General features: G+C 33.6%; 1 protein-coding gene across 1 annotated transcript; it reads right to left on the bottom strand.

Annotated features, from left to right (window-relative positions):
- Positions 1–7,834: 7,834 nt before the first annotated feature.
- Positions 7,835–10,864, bottom strand: LOC143610958 (protein FAR1-RELATED SEQUENCE 2-like). The gene is made up of 11 exons (XM_077085295.1): positions 10,846–10,864; positions 10,198–10,425; positions 9,949–10,082; positions 9,650–9,837; positions 9,350–9,562; positions 9,232–9,264; positions 9,108–9,123; positions 8,762–9,033; positions 8,556–8,631; positions 8,240–8,444; positions 7,835–8,154 (listed from the first exon to the last, which is right to left on the bottom strand). The coding sequence occupies exons 1-11, from the start codon at positions 10,862–10,864 to the stop codon at positions 7,835–7,837; spliced, it is 1,704 nt and encodes a 567-aa protein (XP_076941410.1).
- Positions 10,865–16,967: the final 6,103 nt, after the last annotated feature.

Raw genomic sequence — 16,967 nt, 5'->3', positions numbered from 1 at the left:
TCCGTTTTCTCATTAAGGATTGGTTATGCTCATGTTCTCATAATCAAATGTTTATTCAGTTATAAAAGGAACACCTTTTACAGGCTTTGTATGTTTGTTTCATTTATCTAACCTTATGTGGAGTATGATCTCATTTTAATATTAACAGGGAGTCTTATTTCTTGATCTATGGTTATCAAAATTGGTGGCAAGGACCCTCTGACTATTAATCCGCATAAGGTGATTTGTTTTGAAATAACTATGCAGCCTATGGGTTTTGGTATTATCTTGATGAGGACTTTTGACTTGATTCAAATTTGGAAGAACCGGAGGTTTGTAAGAATCTACTATTTCTCTAGGATTTTGGTACCCTAACTACTACTTCTAAGTATGTTTATAAAAGCATTACAGAAGTAGTAAGTTATTGCTCAACATATTTTATCAATGGTTTTGTTGTATACATGCATATAAACTTACTGTTATGCAATGATCAATGGTATTTTGTCTAATGTTTTTACATAAATTGTATTCCTTCAAACGGAGTAAGATGTTGATATGAATTGAATCTCAAGTAACTGATCAAGTTAACAAATCTTCCTTCTTCTTTAGTTTGTCTTAGTTGAAATGACTTGTTTTATGTTTATTAATTTCATTCATTTAATATTTTACCGCTTTGCAAATCGTCTTCGCCGCAACATCGTGCGGGTTTCCTACTAGTGTTTTTATACACATATGTAAAATTAAAGTTAAATGATAATGTACAAATATGTACATTACGTAACTAGAGATTAAATTAAATTATAAACATGTGTATAATATGATGTTTTTTAATGAAACTAGAATGAAATATAAGAATTTTGGTTTTTTTACTTTTTTTTAATTTTTTGTTTTATGATTTTTTAAAATATTTTTTATAGATTTTTTTAGTAGTTTAAAATGGTTATCATACAAACCGTACACGACTACATCAAGCGTCCGATCAAAATTTTAAAACGCGCGCCTCTATTCTTCAAAAAAGGTAAGATCGTCAATTAGTCTCCATCACTCTCCCTAAAATCACTCGCATAATCAACCTATAATCAACTGATCCCGACGACGAAGCGTACTACATTCAATCGTAACGAAAGATGGACAAAAAGAAGAACCCTAGCTCATCTGCTTCGACGAAGGAACGAAGATCAAAGCAAAAACAAGATAAACCTCAGATTACTGATAAATCATGTGTTTGTTTATTAATCCTGTAATCGTTTTAGGTTTTAGAGAGGTTTTAACCATTGTTTTAGGTTTTAACTGTTAGTATAATTTGGCGTTTAATAAGTGTTTTGGGCTGATTTGTTTTTGATTATTGGTTTTTACGTTGTCAATTAAACTATGACTTGAAGCATTTGACAAGCGTTTGGGATGATTGCATCATATGAATTTGTCCAATTAACCTGAAACTAGTCTGATGCGTTTGATAAGTGTTTATGGTTTAGGGATTATGATTTAGGGTTTAGGGATTATCACAACATATGAATCTGTCCAATTAACCTAAATCTAGTCTTATGCATTTGATAAACGTTTAGGGTTTAGGGATGATTGCAACATATGAATCTGTCCAATTAACTTGAGTCTAGTCTTATGCGTTTGATAAGCGTTTTGGGATGATTTAACATCTGAAACTATGCAATTAATCTGAGTTTTATGTGTGATTCAGTTAAACGAAAGGTTAAAACAAAACAAGTAGATGCCGGAGTGAAAAAGCTTAAAACAATACATGTTGAAGCAAATTTTGATTCGGACTTTGAAGTTCCAATAAACAAGTTTTTAACAAAGAAGGGGAAAGAGGTAGAAGACTGTAGTTCTGACTCGAACTTTCAAAAACCAAGGAAGAAGGTCATTAAAGAAAAAGAGCCAGCTGAAAGGATACAAAGGAAACCCTTTGTTGAATTTATAGACAGAAAGTTACGAGTCAGATGTGCACCATTTAACATTGTGGATGCAGTTAGTGTTATGAACTCTTAACAAAAAGTTTGTTTAGAAAAAATGGGGTTTGGGTCAATATTAAGATTACAAGTAAACCAAACTCCATCAATGTTAGGGCATTGTTTGCTAATGAACTATGATCATCGGTTTAATGAATTGAACATCGGCAACAGTGGTATTAAGATAACTGCAGCAAAAGTTCGTGAAGTGTTGGGGATACCAATGGGTAAAATTCCAGTTTTAGAAAAGGAGTAGACCAAGATTGGGGGACGATGCAACTATAGATCTGTTCAAGAATCAATCCCGACTACAAGAATAAGTATAAAGCATGTTAGAGAGAAGTTGATGGAAGATCAAGGAGTTGGTGAGTTGTTTAAGATTAATTTCCTAATGTTGTTCAACACATGTATGAGATTTATAACAAAATCAACAACAATCAACCAACGATTTATCACCGCAATCGATAAACTCTCAGATATTCGAAATATGGACTGGTGCAGCTATGTAATTGACAACCTGAAGATGACAAAGGAAGAATGGAAATATGTCAATGAACAATACAACGGTCCAATCACCTTTCTTGTGATGCTTTACACACACGAGTACCAGAAGAGATATAGTTCATTTGGGGCTCCAGTCACAACACCTGTACTCAACTACATAACAACAACTCTAGCAAAGATGGAGAGATACTTGTATAATAATGCCTCCTTTAGATGATGATTCTGAAAACGAGGAATACGCTCCTGCGTATGAGAGTGTTGAAACGGTTGGTGTGGAAGCTGATGTTGAATCTGCAAACAAAGGATTGATTGAGCCTACAACTGATATTGCTAATGTTGGAACTATGCTGGTAAAGATGATGTTGCAGCTGCTGGTGAGATTACATCTACCGGTGACAAGATAGTTCCCGAGGCTGCTGCTAATAATACAGTTGCTATTGCTTCTGCTGATAAACCTGCTGATGCAGTTGGTGAGGCAGCTGCTGGTGACAAAGCAATGCATAAGCCTGATGCAGATGATGACAACCAAAAACATGGTAACAAAAAATTGTTATTTTCATATTAAAACTTTCTAATGTGTATTTCTTCTAATGATACATTTTTATAACATAACATCTGTCAGGGACAGATGTGGGAAGTGAAACGGAAACAGATAATGCCGATCACAATGCCGAAGGCGAATTTGATGATGATGATGATGATGATACGTATTCACATTTGAGTTTGAAAATGCCATTGGGAACACACACGCAAGAGCTGGTCGACTTTTATCTAACCCCACTTCAGCTGTCTAGGATGTCTGCTTACCTACCACCAAAAGAAACAAAGGAAGAGAAGGTGAGATATTTGATTTATTGAATATCTTGAATCAATTAATAACTACATTTTCATTTTACAGTCTTGGAATAAGGAAATGGATAAAAAGTTGGAGAAATTTGAAAAACTTTGCTCAGAAATCAATGAATTGGTCCTGAAAGAAAGGACAAACATCTATCTAATAACAAGATCTTTGAAAGATGTTATGAATGGGAAGAAAGATTCAACAAAAATGTGGTTCCCAAAACACAAGAATGTGAGACCATGAAAACCAACACAGTCCTTAATTTAGGTGATAAAACAATCTAATTCTCTTTTAAATTTCAACCATATGCACTTCTTCAAAAAAATATATTTATATATCTTTGAAAGTTACCACTTCTTATACAACTTCGCAATTGATTCAGTTCATTCAGATTTTGTTGTTGGTAATGTAGTAGTTGGTTCAGATATTGTAGTTGGTGAAGAAGGTATTGGTACTATTATATATACTTATACTATAAACGCTCAACAAACTCTGATATCTAAGTTTTGAATCCCAGATATTCCTGAAGTTTATAATCTATCTGAGGACAAGAAAAAATCTAGAGAAATTGTTGGTGATACAAGGGTTGCTGATGCATGTGTTGGTGATGCAGTGGTAATTTATAAAAAACTTCTTTTATACAACTTAAAAGCTCAACAAACACTCAGATTTTTATTTAAAATTTTATGTGCCAGATGCAGCTGTCATTGGTGATGAATCAGAAGTAAACAATGTTGAAGATATTATAGTAACAAAACTTGAAGGGAATAATAAACTTGATTCAGTTGTTACTACAGTACTTGCATGGGCCAAGGAAGGTATTAATATGCTTAAATTTATCTTCATACAACTTGAACAATCATCAAACGCTCATGTTAATTTGTTTATATTTTATATGAAAGATACATGAGTTGGATCGAAAGAGGACAAGATGGAGCACACTGTTGCAAATAGTTCAGTGTGTACTGAAATTCCAAAAGAAGTTGAAGGTATCAAATTTTTGTTAACATATTCATAAATAAACGCTTATTAAACGCTCACACTTATTGCTTCACAGTTATCTCACTTGGAGCTGATATGGTGTATGTTCATACAAATGCTCAGGAGTTTAGTGAACAAAAAATGAGGTGAAACCAAAGATGATGCTAATTCCATAAACACTGAAACTGATGGAACTCTAGAAGATATCATAGGTAAAACACAGAAAAAATGCATTGGTTTATAAAAATAAATTTAGTAAACTGCTACAGTGATTTGTCCTTATTGTTTTTCAGTTAGTAAAGTTGAAGAGAAAAACCAAGAATCAAAAGCTGACACTGGTTTGTCACCAAGTGAAAATTTCATAAAACTGACATCAACTTCAAATATGATACCCAAAATTACATCTCCGGTATCATTATTACAAGAAAATAAAGACAAAGAGTTGGTGAGAGAAGAAAGAAAGAGAAAGTTAGCTCCTGCGTTGAAATCACCATATCTTTTAAGAGAGGTTGACATAGGCACAAATGTCACAGAGGATGAAAAATAATTTCAGAGTATATATATTTTTTTGTCTCAAAGACATATGGAAAGAGGTTTTCAAGTCTACTTACACAGATTCATTTAAGGTGATTTTTGAGAGTTTTTGTCCTGGTTTGTATTTAACAAAAAATGCAATGGATGCATTCTGTGAACTGATGATTTATGAAGAAAAGAAAAAATATACAGAATCACCATTCAGGCTCTTCGGTACAAGCACACTGCATGTTGGTATGCTTTAATCTACCTATTATCTTTAAACGCTTATTTGAATTCTTTTGCTGACAAATGACCATTATGATGAGGCATTTGGTCACACATACGAACAAAGACTCCAAGTGTTTACGGACAACATTGAAACACAGATGATGAGGAGTGATGTCAAAACAATTAAGGAAGTTGCTATTTTCCTTGTGCCAATTCTACAAAAGGGTCACTTCTATGTGGTTGCTTTCAACCTTTAAACATGAGTGATAGAATTGCTTAACAACCGTGCACATCAGGAACTCTACTGGCTGATAAAAAGTTTAAAAGGCTAGGGGACAAACAAAAAGCAATCAGAAGTCTTTTTGAAGAAAGATACAACAAGAATCCTCAAATCCTGGTAAATGCTCAACAAACTCTCAATAATATCTATTATAGATTTGTGAAATATTTAAGTGCTTTTAATTTTTTTTAGAGAACCGTCTTTTACATGTATCTTAAGAAAAATCAATCACCCCATTGCTGATCAAATCCAAAAAGCTCCAATCACAAGATTAAGGATGTTATGGAGAACAACAGAAAATGGGGTAGATTGTGGGGTTTTTGCTATGAGACACATGGAGAAATATGATGGGAAGAAACCATGGATGTGGGGATTTTACAAGGAATGTCCTAAACAAGTGAATCAGCTAAAAAGGTTGAGGGCAAAGTATTTGGGAAAAATCCTTCTGTCAGATCTAAACAAGAAAAGAGATTATCTTATCGAGAAGGCGCAGGAATTTAGTGAAAATAACGACGAAGCTTTGTCCGAGGCGGATTTGATTGAAGAACTCCAAAAAAGGCAACACCTAATTTGACTTCTTTCAAAATTTGTTATCTATTTTAATCAATAGCCTTATGTTAATATAAATTAACTAACAAAACACTGGAAATATTATTATTACCAAAAGCACACACAAAATTATTAGTACAAACGCTCACCAAACTCTCAACACATCAGGCCGCTAGCCCCTACTCTAATAGTGACTTGAGAAAATCCAACTTCAATTTCATTGAGCAGTTTAGTTCAAGAATTGCCTTTGATAATACTTTGAACTATTCAAACTTGTTCTTCCCTATATCAACCATAAACAAAACCGCAAGATCACGGATAGTACTAGCAGGCATTTTGACAAGAACATTCGTAATAACATCCCTGTAATCCATATTATTGTTAAGCATCACAAACTCATGTGTTAACTTATCACGGCAAGCTTTGTCTGCAGCGACCTGCTCCACAATCTTCATCTTTAAAGCTTCCTTGAAAGATGCTGATTTAGATGATGATGACGACGATGATGAGGCATCCATTTTAACTGATTTTGAGATATGTAGATATAAGTCTAACAAAATATAGCATATATATAAGAAAAGATCACGGACCAAATAGTAAAAAAAGGACAAAAAGACAAAAAAGAACTGCAGGTTCACGGACCAAAATCATAATAAAAAGCCAAAACGCTTGAACAACGCTCAAAACTGTACACTCACGGTCGAACATAGAACAATGTGATGACGTAGTTCTGACACTCATTATACGTTATTATACGTTTGTAATACGCTAACCCACTGTATCAGGTTAAAAACAAATTTTTAATCTAGTTTAATTACACTTATTACTATTCACCTGCCAAAAATATTCGTGTATTTTTTTTATATATATTTATTAAGAAACATAGATATTACATCAACATAGCAGGTAGGCGAGCAACAAGCTGCGCCGCCACCCCTTTCTGAATTGCAAACCCTAACCTGCTAAAGACATACCCCTGCCCCTTTGGAGTTGACACATTGCTATGCACAACCCGTTGGACCCTGGTTAGGAAACGGATAGCTTCCGGTGCCAAGGAGCCAAAGGTATCAAAAGCCAGAGAGACAAAAACATGTTGGTTCTCTTCGCAGGCTTTAGCATGTTTCTCCACCTTCTTCATTTCAGCCCTTTTCATTGCTTGCCAAAAATTGGAAAAAGATTTTTGTACTGATAGCCTACATCATATTAATTAATTTAAATTACACTATGTCAACTACCAAAATATTAAACACGTCAACTACGCTTAAACACGCTTACGAGATAATAAATGACATTTGTGTATTGATGATAGCCTACATCAAAATTAAATGACATTGAATAACTCTATCTCAACTACCCACAATTAATAGACATCCAAATTATGTCTATATATTTCACATCCGTTCTTGTTATTCAGATCACACAAAAACACACACACAATGTTTTCATGTGATAAAACTGTGAAAAGCATGGTGAATGCAAAGTTGGATCTTGAGAAAGCAAAGGATGAGAAGTTTCTAACCGCCCTTCAACACTCACAGGCCCACGTGCTTCAAGAGAAATCCAAAACTCTTGATGCATATAACGAACTCATGGAGCTACAAGACAGTGAGTTCAAGGCCAAGACTGTTGAGTTCCTGAGACAACATACTACATGCTTCGACTCCGTGTATGGTACTTTGGTTGACACGGTTTCAAAAGTGTCAACCAACATGGAGTTCAAGGAATATTGGCGTGAGATCATCAAGAACAGGGAGCTGATGGGGTCTGATGATGTTAGCTTTTTTTTTAGTTTGCATGGTCTTATGATGATGGGGTCTGATGGGGTGTAACCCCGCGTGTTTTAAAAATATAAATAAATAAAAAGTTTATCTAAACGCTTGTCATACGCTTGTAAAAAAGGTGACTATAAAACGCACAATCTAAAACAATAACTAACTCTGTCTATCTAAAACAATCAATTACCTAAGCGCTTTAAAACACTACACTACGAATTCATTGTTGTGGTTGTTGCTGCAATGCTTTGCAAGTTCTGATATTGTGGCCAAGTTGGTGACAAATATGACACTCCCTATAACTCTTCACAGATCGACTAACGGCTATTTCTTTCTTTGATTTAATTCTTTTGTGTGAGCCACGGCCATTGTTTCTTATTCCATTAGGTACACGGATAGTAACTTCTGATGGTTGTTCAAAACATAAAACAGCAGCAAATCTATCCCTTTTAGATGGACATACTCTTTCATACCGAGTTAAGTCTGCTTTTTCAATCATCAAATTCATCTTATCTCTAACTTTAATCAACTCATCGATATCTGCAACATAACTATTGATAAGGGTATTCGCCGGCATATTTTATTTCTCTTGAAATCTCTTTGATCATCATGTTCTGATCATTACCAAACTCTGACATTGGAACTGTTCTGATATTCACCACAACCTCTTTCCTCCATCGATCATTTATATATCTCTTCGGGAATTTCTTGACTTGATACATATTCATAACGTAGAAAATATGCCGACACAACAAACCATATTGTTCAAATCTTTTGCAGGAGCATGTTGCAGTAGATTCTTCACCAAACTCACCGTCCTTAAACACAACCTAAAAAAAGAAAATGTAAAAAACTCAATTTAAACGCTTATTAAACGCTAGTTGTTTAATTTAAGATTAAACAACTTTAAACTAAAACGCTTACTAAACGCTCATACTTACCTCCAAAAATCCGGGAACATACGCATTAAAATTCCATATTTTACACCTCAAATAACCTCCTTCTTCTTCACAGGAACTGAATTGTGAAACACCACCAATAATTTCATTCATTTCATCTTGAACATCATTAAAAAATAGATCTTGTATATATCCTAACCGCTTCCCTTTCAAGATAACTTATGGTTTCTAACTGCAGCTACATGTACCTACTATCATGATCACACCGTCTGCCATTGTATCTTTGTATCTCCATACAAAAATCAAAATGGTTGAAAAACTCAACTACTGTTAACTGAGAATTTGTAGCTTGTCCGAAAAAATGGTTTTCGCTCTCTGATCTTGATGTTGTACGCATCAATCCAGACAAAGGTTCGTATTTATAAAAAGCAGGTATCCAATCAAATCTGATTTCATACATATCAGTAAGCCATTTATTCTTGTCAAGCTCAAACTCAACCATTATAGCCTGGCATTTTTCCTGAAATTCAAAAGGACTAATTGAATCCGTCCACACAATATTACATAGCCTACTCTTAAAATCTTCGTTGTTACATAAATCGGCTCCCACCTGAAAAACAAATGTTAAACGCTTGTGAAACGCTTATTAACAAAATCTACAATAAATTATGTTACGCTCATAAAACGCTCACATATTAAACATCAAAAAAACTATTACCATGAAACGCTTGTAAAGCGCTCATCATTTAAGCTGCTTAAAACAATCAAATCAAACACAGTTAAAGGTTACATTGTCAGCAACTTTCTTCATTTTATGCCACATACATAACTTATGCCTGGTATTTGAAAACACAGATGCAATAGCTTGCTTCATAGCAGGGTCTTGATCAGTAACAACAACATTCGGTGCACTACCAAACGAATTAAGTAAAATTTTCAATAACGATGTGTACGATTCAATAGTTTCAGAAGCTAACAATCCAACACCGACAGTCACACTATGACAATGGTTATCAATTTCCGTGACCGCTACAAAAACCGTTTTGTACCTGTACATAAAAAAATATATTCATACACACAAAACTAACTAATACACTTGAATATTATATTGATAACTGTATGGATCAATAACTTACTTGTTAGTCTTAAATGTAGCATCAAATGATATAATATCCCCAAATGCAAGATAATTACTCTTTGAAATCTCATCAGACCAAAACATACGAATTAACTCACGATCATCATTGACATCATATTCAAAAGAATAATTAGATGAAAATGTTTTCTTCGCACACAATCTCAGAACAATCATCTCAGCATCATACTCTCCAATACAACAATTCAAACCTTGTTTAAAATTCTTACAATCATCTTTAGTTGCACCTACTTTTTCAAAACCACCGTACTATGTTCTCATAATGTTAAACGCTTTAACAGGTCCCGGATTCAGATTAGACAACTCATAAATAGCTTCCTCTTGGACATGTGTTAACTTTCTCGCAGAACGAATAAACTGCATATCAGAATCTGCTACCATACTATGATTATGGCCTTCAACAAAATCATGTACTTACAAAAATTACATCGTCAACATATTTTAACTGTAGATGTGCTCTACAACCACATCTAATTGTCGGCATCTTCCTCCTTTTATAATATGGCTTGCTTGATTCATTACAATTACCTTTTGAAGCGTACATTTTGGCTGGCTTGAGACATTCTTTACAACATGTAAAATACTTGGTCTTTAGTACACCATCATGCAGGTAAGATCCACCTTTGCGAACCCCAAATCCAGCTTTTTTAGCATATTCACTATAAAAATCAAATGCTTGATCAATTGACGAAAACATCATTCCTTTAACAAGTCTGTAAGAAGAAGCAACTTCAGGAATGCTATCAACCCTTTGAACTTCAACCAAAACACTTTAATCATCTACACAAACATCAAATCAAATGTGTTAACACCAAAAAGCCTCATAAAGTAATCCAAACACGCTCATATTATAAAATACATAAACTACACGCTCAAACCACGCTCATATTATAAAATCAACCATTTTAACAATCCTAATATTAACACGCTCATATTCTATAATATTATAATCATTCATATTAACACGCTCATGATACGCTCATAGTATAAACACCAAAAATCAACCATGTTAAAGCACTCCAAATATTAGCATGCTCGTAACACGCTCGCAAACTAAACCAATCAATTATCATGTGATTCTCATAGAAACTAACATACAGGTTACTGCCATGATTAAAAACATAGGATCATAGTATACATCTACTGTTGATTAGTTCAAACAGAACAAAAACTTACTTTCACGATCGTCTTCCATTTCAAAATCCTAAATCACAAAATCGATTGAAAAACTAGTTCGTGTACTGAAGAGAGCTCAATTGATAGTTTTCGGTACAAAAATTGTTTCGTAAATAAGAAATTGATTTTGATTAAGCTAAATATCAGGATCGTAACCGTTTATACGCAAATTACCAAAGTTAGATTACGAATCAAAAACACAATCGTACCCTTCTCGCTTAAAATATACGGGATCTCCTCAACCGCTCGCAATTGAATCGAAGGTGTAGATCGACACTCCCAGATGTCGTGTACGGTTTTGTACGATAAGCATTTGCGTATTCCATATTTTCTCTCTCTCTCTCTCTATATATATATATACAAATAAAATTAATGTGATAAACGTGAAAATCAAGTATAGTAATTGTATATACAAGTAGAGTAATTATGAAATTACTCTATGATTTAATTACATAATTACTCTACTTGTATATATATAATAAGAAGTAGAGTTTTCCTAAAAAGTGTAGGAAGTGTGTTTTCACCATTATATTTAATAAAACATACCGCAACTAAAATAAAACACACCGCACAATAAACACACTTTTCATATCCACCATCTGATCAACCTATATAACGCACTAGATTACTTCTTACACTTCTTAGACTAATTTCACTTCTTATTATAACCTCAATATATATATATATATATATATGTGGATCAAATCAAAATCTTCAAAAGGTAGAGTCAACTTTGTGTTTTAACAAAGTCTTATTGAAATCTCATTGGCAGCAAGAAAGAGTAAACTGATGTTGATGGTTGTGACTTAGAATTCGTGCTCTACAGGTCTCCTAAAACAGATTTCACACCTCTTCTTAGTTAACGCGTATGTCTCTCATAGTATAACAATCATATCAATATGTGTTGCCAGAGTGTTGGAGAAGGCCACGTGACCGGGGTTACACCGTGCAAATTAGTGTGTTAAATTTAGAATGATGAAGATGAAGTTTAGAGAATATGCCTCTCTAATTATCTTGAAAGAAAGAAATACTCCATTTGTCCTATTAAAAGTGTCAATATTTTCTTTTTCATCTGTTTCATTACAAATGTTCGCTTTCAAATTTATTAGCCAATTTTCAAGTTTACTCTTAAACACACACAACTAGCATTAATAAACAATATTGATGAACCAAATTTCCTAAGACATTATTATCATTTGGTAAGAAAGAAAAGAAGTAATTGAATATATCTTAAACTTTTTGTTTTTCAAATCATGACACTTAAAAAGAACAAAGAGAGTAAATTAAAAGTTTCTTTAGTCAATGTGATTGGGTAAAACTTGTTGTTCTCTCTACACATAAAACATAAAAAAACATCAGTGTAATCAAACAAAACCAAGCTTGTAAAAAAAGAGTTAAGTGACATACTAAATATTCTTTGCTTATGGCCTTGATAGGAAGGTTGAGTTTTCGATGGAGACCCACATTTAATTCCTACTTAAGTCACTTTGGAAAGATATTGGAAATAAAGGGTTTGGGCTATGCCTTACGAGGTTGCCAATTCAAATCCCGAGCCCATCCGGGTTTTCGTCTCACCGTGTGTTACGCTAGAGAGTTCTGCCCTTGTTGTGAAACATCGATTGTCAAGTGGCAGCCAACGGTATAGTTTCCTGGGGAACGCCCAAGCCAAACTCTAAAGCCAGCATGAGACCAGTTAAGAAAACATAGTGTGGCAAGAGTGGGCAATGGGGCTCTCCAAGCTCGAGAGTGCGGTGACCTAAACACAAAATGAAAGTCGTTCTAAAAACAGTGACATACTAAATATTAATAAAAATGGACTTTTGAGATCTCATAAGACATCATTAATAATTTAATAGGTCATGACATGATTAATGAGTTAGCATTATTTATTCCAACCACTGTTCTTGCTAGGCTGTGCAACAGTTCGAAACCTACAAAACTGAACCGAAACTGAAAATGGCTGAAAAATAGAACCGGAATCGGACCCTATTATAATAAACTTGTTTAGTTCCATAACGAGTAAATTCGGTTCTCGCTAATTGTTTATGTGCCAGAACCGATTCAATCGGTTATTTATCACATGAGTTGTGCAAACTTTGCAAATTGCTACAAATTGTATACTACTAAATGCTGAGACTTAGAGATTGTAATTACTACTCAAAAAACCCTCTAAAACAAGAATACTACTAACACTATTCATTAATTATTAAGGTTCCATTATGTATGTTCATTAAGCGGATTTCATTAAGTACGTTCATTAAGAATATAATCAACACTTCATATATGTTCATTAAGCGGATTTCATTATGTATGTTCATTAAAATTATAATCAAACACTTTAGCACAATCATAAAACAAATAAGCTTAAGATTACAATCAATAAACAAATAATTAATGCAAGTTTATTAAGATTATAATCATGTAGATACAACAAAAAGAAAGAGATGATAAACACATGTGCAACTGCATAAGAGTTTGAGATTGATCTGTTACAAGAGATTGAGAGAAGTTTGAAGATTTTGGCCTTAGGGCTTTAACAAATGTGCGCCTCTTTGTTTCTGGACGTTTTAAAAAAGTGAATATAAAATGCTAAAGAACTGGGTAAAATTATTAATATTAATGGTTTGGTTCTTCGGTTCCACACCTTGTATAACATCCGATGTTTTTAAATAATAAAAAAATAAATAAATGATTGTAAGCTTAAAATAGATTGACCTAGAATAGATCATGGACTTGTGATAATGGGCCTAAGTCCATGGGCTTAGGGTATAAATACCCTTAAAACCATACATCCCTTTCATTTCCATCTATTCATCACCTTATCCTACATACTCAAAAACACACACTTAAGCCAAACGCTCTCTACACCGCTAAATCTTCCAAACCAAGATCAACCAAAGGTAGAAAATTATTTATCTTAGATAACCTAACATCATAAAACCTGATAGCGCTGCCCCGGGGTGTCGTTTAAGCCGTTTGAATCTAGATCTAGAACAAATCGAATGATTAAACGAGCTTAAGGGTCACCTTAGCTTGGATATAGATCAATCGAGTCTACCTTGGTAAAAGATAATCAATTTCCAACCAAACGCGGCGGCCAACGGCAGCTGACGGGCCAAAAATGCGAAAAAAACCCTAAAATAGCGTTAAAATAACAAGATCTGTTGTTTGGAGCGTATATATATATGCAACGTATATGTTTGTAACATATACGACGCATATGTTGAACATATGCAGCGCATATGTTATATAATGTATAAGTTCGATTCGATTAGTTTGAACTTCAATTTAACCCCAGCCAAGGGCTCTGCCCCTTGGACCCTGCTAGGGGTTGCCCTATGAATGTTATATGTATGTGAAAGGACATGTGTAAGGATGTATTTATATAATTGTATAAATGTATGGTTGTACGAGTAAAAAGAGAACATACCCTAATAATATCTGCGAATGTAGGGTATATACCCTAATAATATATGTGCATGTAAGAAACATACCATACAGTATCTACGAATGTAGGGAACAGACCCTAATAATATCTGCGAATGAATGGAACAAATTCTATAATATCTGTGAATGTAGGGAACATGCCCTAATAATACTTGCGAATGTTATAGGGCGAAATGCTCTTTAAATCGTATGGATAGTTATGCATGTAATGAATGAAAGTATGAAAGAAAGAATGAATGTAAGTATGTACGTATGTAAGGAAGGTAAGCGGGTTAAGTATGTATCTTCGGATACGTATATATGTAAGTATGTGAATGTAATGTATGTTGCATGATTAACTAGAATTCACTCAACGTAGCTGAGTTTTAGTATGCACACAAGGTAATAGGATGAGACAGTTAGCTTGAGGAGCACACATGGTTGAAGATGTTTGAACTTGAAAGACATGTTTAAGTTTTAAATGTTTTTGTATGAATAATCGATGTTTTAATTATTTCGCGAAAATTTTTAAATCACTCTAATATTTAGACTATATTTATGAGTAAATTCAACGTTAAAATAAAAAAAACACATTTTTATTAAATTTCTAACAAGTTAACGTTTAACAGCTGTGCTAGTATGCTTGGTTTTTTTAATTGTTTGATAGCAATATAATGCAAAAATATGCAGGGCCGGCCCAATAGTTATCATGGGCCAAGCAAGGGCTTTAGGCCCCAAAAATATAGAGGCCCCATATTTAAAAAAAATTATATTAGGTTTTCTATCCTCACCGGAAGAACGGCAGTACAGAAGAATGTAAGCTAAATTGGAGGAACTGAAGCGACTATTTTGGTTCTTTCCACGCACAATTGCACACGATTTCACAAAATTTATTGAATGGAAAGTGTAAATCATCATTAATCGCTAACGTCTCTCTAATATCAATCATCTATTTCCTTCATGCTCATCTTTAAATACCAAGTAAGCTTCATATTCCCTGTTTATATAACATTCTCTATTTCTTATATTCTTCTATTTTTAATCAGTGATTGTTGATTGTCTGATTGAACTGGCAGTTGCAAATTTTGGTTTCAATTTTTGGTTCTGAGGCGAGGCTGGGCATTATAAGCATCTGGTTCAAGTGTGCAAATTCTTTTTGATTGTTGGTTCAACCGTTCAAGTGGTCCGTGGATTTACTAAATTGCTATAAAACTCTACCAATTTGAGGTTAGTCTATTGTTGTCAGTTTATTTGTTTGTTTATATACTGAATTGGCAGTTTAAAATTTGCCTCAATTGATTTTTTTGCTCATTTCTGTTAGAGTTTAGAAATTTAGAAACTGCCTAATTGAATCCTTGCCCATTGTTATTTGCTACTTGTTTCAATGTCACATCGACACCGAACTTACGAATCTGGGTATGCAAAAAAGCAAAAAAGACTTAAAAGGAAGGCTTTAATTGAATCACAAAAGGAGGCATCTTTAAGTTTTTTACATCCACAAAAACTACAAACAAAGAACCTACGAATGGCGATCATCCTATAAATAATGAATTTATAAATGGTGAATAACCTATAAATAACGAACCTAAACATGATGAACTTACAAATGACGAACAACCTACAAATAATGAAAAGTTAAATGGTTTAGCTCTTTTGTCGATTGAGAAGAACTTTTTGGCATAAATTAATTATGATTATTTCGTTTAACGGTTTGCATCTAAGAAAGCTAGAAAAATAAATTTCATGTAATCATTATTTTCTACCGACACGATTTAACTTAAAAAAAAATTAAAACTCCGCCAACTATAAACGTTTTAGTTTATTATTGCCGGTCCCAAGCTCGGAAAAAGGAGGAGGGTTTATATTAAAAAAGTTTGAAAAAAAGCCTCAAACTTGATTGTTAGCTTGAGGCCTCTAAAAACCTTGGGCCGCCAATGAAAATATGTTTTTAGCGTCGTGATATCAACGTAAATGACGTGGGTTACCGTAAACTGCCAAAACGGCAGCCGACTATGATGAATTAATTGCTTTCACATTTGGAAAATCACGGAAAAACTTGATGGTTTATGCACATAATATAAATTTTTTATTACGATAAATTACTTTTACACCCAACATCCACTAGCTATTCATTTTATTTAGGTTTATGTATACTTATTTTCATTAAAACTGGCTTTAAAGTTTAAACCATATAATATGTTACTAGACAGGTACCCGTATAAATTAACGGAAAATACCGGCACTGGTAATCAGGTAACAAGTTTTTGAGTGTTAATTGTACGGTTTGAAACCGTTAAGTCGTTCAAACCGGTCATTGTCTTGATTCCATGGGTTTTCTTTGCCGGTCGTTTTCCAGGTTCAAAGGTTCGGTTTCGGTTTTCAACAACTAAAAACCGTTACTAACGGTTTGGCTCACGGTTAAATTTGAAAACCATTAAAACCAGGGCGCAAACACCCTACGTAAATTGTTATTTTTTTTAACTGAAAAAAACTATAACAATATCATAGTCAAATTAAAGGGAAAAATATGTTCGTGTTTCTGGTGTAATTTAAAAAAATATATTAACATATAAAAAAGCTTTTAACGTTTAAAAATCACGAGAGGAATTGGGTTGAAAGTGAAGTCAAAAATAAGTTATTGGTAAAAGATTAAGGGTTATAGTTGTAACTATTCTTTAAATTTATTGTAAGGATGT

The sequence above is a fragment of the Bidens hawaiensis genome, unplaced genomic scaffold (genome assembly GCF_021521415.1).
Source record: "Bidens hawaiensis isolate Kalapana, Puna unplaced genomic scaffold, B.hawaiensis_p1.1 tig00028758_1, whole genome shotgun sequence".
NCBI classification, from domain to species: Eukaryota; Viridiplantae; Streptophyta; class Magnoliopsida; order Asterales; family Asteraceae; genus Bidens; species Bidens hawaiensis.
Note: the sequence above shows the minus strand (reverse complement) of the source record. Positions and strands in the feature narration are given on the sequence as shown.